A 7,328-nucleotide genomic window follows, 5' to 3' on the forward strand; every position below is an offset into this window, starting at 1 on the left:
TCCTCTCTGCCTTGCTCCTCCAGTTCCCTGGTTGCTGTCTTTTCTGGAGTAGCCAAGTAACAGAGCGTGAATAAGAGCTTTGTTTAGTGTCTCTCTCTCATGAACCCATCACCCTTTGCCTGTCCTGCTCCCTGCTTYCAGCCAGCTGCTTAGCATAGGTTTGAATGTGAATTCTGCTCTCTCGCTTGCTCTCATGTGTTCTGTGGTTACTAGAGCTACATTACTAGTGCATGCTCTGCTCAGTGCCAATGAAAGGCGACACTCTCCGTCAATGACATTTTGACTGAATATTAGTATCAATTTGATAAAAAGACAGCCAATTTACCATTGAGAGACTGTCTTGCTTTTCATTTGTACTAAKTATATTTTAAGATATCCTCTCTTTCTGATGCAGTGTAAGCGTGACTTAGAGGTGTGTGTGGAAATTATGTCTACTGGAAGATGGACACTTTCTGGACAATCAAATAAACGACAGTCTCTAAAGGACAATTGTTATTCACCCACATTGTACTTAGTGACCATGTAGCACTTAGGCATGTTCTTGTCACTCATGATCTGTTCTTTTGTATTTGTGTGTGTCACAATTGTGTCTGTGTGTGTGTCACAATCGTGTCTGTGTGTGTGTCACAATCGTGTCTGTGTGTGTGTCACAATCGTGTCTGTGTGTGTGTGTGTCACAATCGTGTCTGTGTGTGTGTGTGTGTCACAATCGTGTGTGTGTGTGTCTGTGTCTCTGTTCTAGGGCTAAATTAACCTTGTAAAATAAAAAATACATGTAACATGTATGCCGAGATATATCTCTGTCATACTTATATCTTACTTAGGGATCCTAAACAGGAATCTAGCGTAGGGTCTATTTGGTCGTCTGGCACTCTTGCCTGCTTGTCTGCCTGCTTTAGGTTTGGTCGTTACATGACCGCTTCACGAAGGAACAACCCAGTCCCTCACCTTTTCATCGCTACACACGCATCCACAACTACTGTGTTCATCGTGCTCTGCATTCACATGTGKGAGGGATCTTTATATGTTACCTGGCAGCTACACTCATTTATGGGACATTCGGTGTTGAATGAGGGCAGAGATATGTACTTCCTGCCTTCCACTCTCCCCAGCTCCAGTTTGTCTGAGCAGGGAGGATGTTGTTGCTTATATCACTAAAACGTCCAATTGGATGCCTCCGCTTCTCTAACGCGCGTGTTTGTTGTCTTGCTCTTCCTTCCTCTTTCTCTCCCTCCCTCGCCCACTCCTTCCTCTCCTCCTCCTCCCCCTGGTATCCTCTCTTCCCGACAGCGGGCACCACAGCCAACTCCTCGGGCATGACCTCTCTGACCTCTCTGGGCACTCTGCAGGGCCTGGCTGGCGCCACCATGGGTCTGAACAACATTAATGCACTAGCAGGTAGCGTCAACAGTGAGTATTCACCGACCATTGGCCGCTCACCACTCATCTCACCACCACCGCCATCGCCATCACTCAGACACAGGGATACGCTGCTGTTGCAGAGGAACGTCATATCTAGAAACCACCTCCAGTCTGTGTTACAAACATTAATAATACTACTGGTAATGATCTAAAGACGGTACTCTAAACACTATCAAAGTCCACCAAAGTCCCGGATCCAAACATCTGTCACTGTGACCCTCAAACTATGCCCGTGGTTGCCATGTGGCATCTCTCTGTGTCCGCTCCCTGAGAAATCACCTGTTCAGCCTGGCTTTATGCCTCCAGGGCTGCCACCCCCCCTAACCCACCACAGCCTCACAAAGAGCCACAGCTTACCAATCATCCCTCCATTTATTCATGATCCATCCGCTTCCTGGTTGTGTCACACAGGGTGGTGCCTGTGTGAAGAGTGCTTGCTGTTTGTGCTGTCGCTTTGTCAGAGTGCTGATGCCGCTTTCAACGTCCTGTGTGGTGTCGTGTACGTGTCACTAGTGAATCTGCACACTTCGTGTATAAGTAGAGTACATTTTTCAACAACCCAAAAAACAAAAAACGCTTTAGTAGAGGTGAAGAGAAAGAAACTATTCTGCAACTCTTGGAAAGAATACAGAAGTGGCCTTAATCAGTATATGTAAAGTCTAACAATTATGAGTTGAGCTGTGTCCCAGTAGTCAGTACAGTAGCAGGCTGTCCACGACTTTCCGCCGAAGTTGGTCCCTCTCCTTGTTCGGGCGTGTTCGGCTGGTCGACGTCACCGACTTCTAGGCCATCGGCTGATCCATTTTTCCATTTCCATTGGTTTTGGGTCTGTCTTCCATCACACCTGGTTTATCCCATCCAATTACATGTTGTTGTATTTAACCCTCTTTTTGCCATCATGTCTTCTGTCGGTGATTGTTTGTTGTATGTTTTGTGTCATGTCTGTGCGAAACGGGTTTTGGTAAACCCTTGTATACCTATTTTTGTACATCATATATATAAATATATTTTTTTTGGGCCATTTATTAAACTGCTCCGTTTATACCAAGTTCCACTCTCCTGCGCCTGATTTTATGGAGTCAGCAGGACAAGGTAACCCCCGGCCATAGAGGTGGAGGATCCCGCGCGTCCAGGGCATGCAGCAATACTTCACCATCTTGGACGCCATGGGGACCCGCGTTGTCCAGAAAAAATGGCCTCCACCAGACAACCGGGGTCTCCCCTGAGCTCCCCCTCTTCTACCTGGGTCCGGGGATTTGTCTCTCCCCTGCCCGAGTACCGACGGAGAGGCTGCCGGCTGCACGGGGGTTCCCTACTTCACTGGAGGCTATACGCTGGCCACCGTCCACACCCGGCTCCCCCTCTGGCCGTGGGAGGGTGTCCGCCCTCGTCTCATGCTTCACCGGGAAAAGCCCTGGAGTGGGCCAACCGCCGTGTGGAGAGAGGGAGATGCGGCCTTGGACACAGTTTGAGGAGTTCACCACCGCCATTTCCGGGCAGTCTTCGACCACCCGCCTGAGGGTAGAGCGGTGGGTGAGCACCTCTACATATGAGGCAGGAGACCGAGGAACACCCCAGGAGTTCGCACTGGATTTAAGACCCTGGCGCCGGTGCAGATTGGAACAACAGGCCCTGATCGACCATTACCGCTGCCGTCTGCGCAGAGGACGTCCGTCGGGAGCTGGCCCTGCAGAGACACCATCCTCACATTTGACCAGCTGGTGGACCTGTCCATCCGGCTGGACAACCCTGCTGGCACTCGCGATGTCCAGATAAGGTCTGGTGGTTCCATCCTCTCGCACCCCCTCTCTGACCCATGGAGCTGGAGGGGCGGTGGCGCAGGGGAGACCGAGGGGGTCCCCGCTCGTGCAACCATCTGTGGCCGCAGAGGTCAGCACTGCCGGTTGGTGCCGGGTTGGTTCCTCTAGGAATCGAGGCAGCAGGCAGGGAGCTCTGGCCGTCACCCCAGGTGAGCGGCACCAATTCTCACCCAGACCATCTGTTTGCACATACTCTGTTTGTTGTTTGTCACTTTTCTGAGTTGTCCCCGACATTCCCAGCATAAGGCGCCGTCGATTCAGGCGGCGGCTGGAATTTCATTGATAGATGTGTTACGCGATAGTTTATTGGGGATCCTCAATTGGTTTCCGTGGATGTGCCTCTCCCCGTTCCGCCTTAGATCATTAGGGTCAGGTTGATTAGGGAGGTCCACCGCTTCCTTTGGGCATGGTGAAGCAGGGGGGTCACACGGAGAGAATTAGTATTTTCCTTAATTGACTCTCCTGCGTTTCCCGTGGTGCTGGGCCTACCTGTTAGCTGTCATAACCCCACTGTTTCTTGGCCACAGAGGGCTCTCCACGGGGTGGTCCCGCGCGAGTGCTCAGGTAGGTGTTTTAGGGGTTTCCGTTGGTGGCTACTAGGTGGAGAGTCCAGACCCGGTCTCCACGTCGCGCTTCCCCCCTGAATATGGCCGAATTTGCATAGACTCAATTACCACCTCATCGACGGGGCGATTGTGCGATAGATCTCCTGGTAGACGCTGCACTTCCCAGGAGTCACGTGTATCCCCTCTCACAGGCGGAGACGGAGGCTATGGAAACATATGTCTCCGAATCCCTGCGTCAGGGGTACATTCGGACCTTCACTTCACCAGCCTCCTCGAGTTTCTTTTTTGTGAAGAAGGAGGGAGGTCTGCGCCCGTGTATTGACTATCGGGGTCTGAATCAGATCACTGTGAGGTATAGTTACCCGCTACCGCTCATAGGCACAGCAATAGAGTCAATGCACGGGGCGCGCTTCTTCACTAAACTAGATCTCAGGAGCRCTTACAACCAGGTGCATATCCGAGAGGGAGACGAGTGGAAGACGGCTTTTAGTACCACCTCAGGGCACTATGAGTACCTCATCATGCCGTACGGGTTGATGAATGCGCCATCAGTCTTCCAAGCCTTTGTAGATKAGATTTTCAGGGACCTGCACGGGCAGGGTGTGGTGGTGTATATTGATGACATTTTGATATACTCTGCTACACGCGCCGAGCATGTGTCCCTTGTGCACAGGGTGCTTGGTCACCTTTTGGAACATGACCTGTATGTCAATGCTGAGAAGTGCTTGTTCTTTCAACAGTGTCTCCTTCCTAGGGTATCGCATTTCCACCTCAGAGGTGGAGATGGAGAGTAACCGCATTTCAGCCGTGCGTAATTGGCCAACTCCCACCACGGTAAAGGAGGTACAGCAATTCATAGGGTTTGCCAACTACTACTGGAGGTTTGGTCAGGTAGCGGCTCCCATTACCTCACTGCTGAAGGGGGGCCCAGTGCGTTTGCAGTGGTCAGCTGAGGCGGACAGGGCTTTTAGTCACCTCAGGGCTCTGTTTACCTCGGCTCCCGTGYTGGCCCATCCGGATCCCTCTTTGGCGTTCATAGTGGAGGTGAACGCGTCCGAGGCTGGGATAGGAGCTGTGCTCTCTCAGCGCTCGGGTACGCCACCGAAGCTCCGCCCCTGTGCCTTCTTCTCGAAGAAGCTCAGCCCAGCGGGGTGAAACTATGATGTGGGGGACCGGGAGCTGTTGGCTGTCGTCAAGGCCTTGAAGGCGTGGAGACATAGGGGGCTAGACACCCTTTTCTCATCTGGACTGACCACCGCAATCTGGAGTACATCCGGGCGGCAAGGAGACTGAACCCACGCCAGGCAAGGTGTGCCATGTTTTTCACCCGTTTTGTGTTTACCCTTTCTTACAGACCAGGCTCCCAGAACGTTAAGGCAGACACATTGTCCCGGCTGTATGACACAGAGGAGCAGCCCATGGAGTGTGGGAGCTGGACGCGGACATTGAGCAGGTGTCACGTGCAGAGCCCACTCCCCTCCAGTGTCCAGCTGGGCGTCTGTATGTTCCGTCTGCTGTCCGCGACCAGCTGATCTTTTGGGCCCACACGTCACCCTCCTCTGGTCATCCTGGGATCGGTCGGACGGTGCGCTGTCATAGTGGGAAGTACTGGTGGCCCACTTTGGCTAAGGATGTGAGGGTTTATGTTTCCTCCTGCTCGGTGTGCGCCCAGTGTAAGGGTCCTAGGTACCTGCCCAGAGGTAAGTTACAACCCTTACCCGTTCCACAACGGCCGTGGTCGCACCTGTCGGTAGATTTCCTGACCGGTCTTCCTCCTTCACAGGGTAACACCATGATCCTGGTCGTTGTGGATCGTTTTTCTAAGTCCTGTCGTCTCCTTCCTTTGCCTGTCTCCCTACGGCCCTACAGACTGCGGAGGTACTGTTTACACACGTCTTCCGGCACTACGGGGTGCCTGAGGATATAGTKTCTGATCGGGGTCCACAGTTCACGTCGAGGGTCTGGAGGGCGTTCATGGAACGTCTGGGGGTCTYGGTCAGCCTTACCTCAGGTTTTCACCCCGAGAGTAACGGGCAGGTGGAGAGAGTTAACCAGGATGTGGGTAGGTTTCTGAGGTCTTATTGCCAGGACCAGCCGGGGGAGTGGGCAGCGTTCGTGCCCTGGGCAGTGATGGCCCAGAACTCGCTCCGCCACTCCTCCACCAAGTATTTGGTCACCTACAAACAAGCAAGATTTCTGGCTCTCACAGACCTGTAACTGCTTCTTTAAGAGCTCCTCTGTCCTCCACTCTTACCTGTATTAATGGCACCTGTTTGAACTTGTTATCAGTATAAAAGACACCTGTCCACAACCTCAAAAGCAGTCACACTCCAACTCCATATGGCCAAACCAAAGAGCTGTCAAAAGGACACCAAACAAAATTGTAGACCTCACCAGGCTGGCGAAGGACTGAATCTGCATAGGTAAGCATCTTTGTTTGAAGAAATCAAGCTTGTGGGGAGCAATTATTAGGAAATGGAAGACAACAAGACCCACTGATATCTCCCGTCGATCTGGGGCCTCACGGCGTAGAGATCTCTACTCTCGTGTGGGGTCAAAATATCACAAGAACTGTGAAGCAAGAAATCCCAGCAACCACACAGAGGGGACCTAGTGAATGACCTTGCAGAAAGAGCTGGGACCAAGTAACAAAAGCCTACCATCAGTAACCACACTAGCCGCCAGGGACTCAAAATCCTGCCAGTTGCCAGACGTGTCCCCCTGCTTAAGCCAGTACATGCTCCAGGCCCGCTTGGAAGTCTGCATAGGAGAGGCCTTTGCGTGATCCAGAAAGAAAGATTGGGAGAATGTCATATGGTAACAGATGAAACCAAAATAGAAATTTTCTGGTAAAAACTCATGCTCGTCGTGTTTGGGGACAAAGAATGCTGGCGTTGCATCCAAAGAACACGCATACCATACTTGTGAAGCATGGGGGTGGAAAAACACAGCGTTGGGGCTGTTTTTCTGCAAAGACCAAGGACGGACTGATCCTGTAAAGGGAAAGAATGAATGGGGCCATGTATCGTAGTTTTGAGTGAAAACCTCCTTGCCATCAAGCAAGCGACATTTTGAAGATGAAACGTGGCTGGGTCTTTCCAGCATGACCAATGATCCCAACACACCCCTGACAACAACGGGCGACACCGCAGGCAAACGAAGGAGTGGCTTCTAAGAAGCATTTCAAGGTCTGAGTGGCATAGCAATCTCCAGATCTCAACCCCAAAAATAGAAAATCTTTGGAGAGTTGAATAGTCCCGTGTTGCCCAGCAAACCAGCCCGCCCAAAACATCACTGCTCAGTAGAGAATCTGCCATGCGAGGAATGCGGCCAAAATTACCAGCAACAGTGTGTTGAAAACCTTGGTGAAGACATTACAGAAAAAGTTTTGAGCCATTCTGTCATTGCCAACAAATGGTATATAACAAAGTATTGAAGATAAAACTTTTGTTATTACCAAATACTTATTTCCACATAATTGCAAAGTAAATTTATTAAATCCGACAATGTGATTCAGATT

The 7,328-nt window shown here is 51.2% G+C and overlaps 1 protein-coding gene across 1 annotated transcript in view; it reads left to right on the forward strand.

Annotated features, from left to right (window-relative positions):
• The first annotated feature begins 1,241 nt into the window (after positions 1 to 1,241).
• Positions 1,242 to 7,328, forward strand: part of LOC112073851 (CUGBP Elav-like family member 2) — a 10,766-nt gene continuing 4,679 nt past the window's right edge. Inside the window, exon 1 of the mRNA XM_070440304.1 lies at positions 1,242 to 1,410. Coding sequence (XP_070296405.1) covers positions 1,317 to 1,410 — 94 coding nt within the window. The 5' untranslated portion in view covers positions 1,242 to 1,316. The remainder of the gene's footprint in view (positions 1,411 to 7,328) is intronic.

Source organism: Salvelinus sp. IW2-2015, unplaced genomic scaffold (genome assembly GCF_002910315.2).
Source record: "Salvelinus sp. IW2-2015 unplaced genomic scaffold, ASM291031v2 Un_scaffold2393, whole genome shotgun sequence".
NCBI lineage: Eukaryota > Metazoa > Chordata > Actinopteri > Salmoniformes > Salmonidae > Salvelinus > Salvelinus sp. IW2-2015.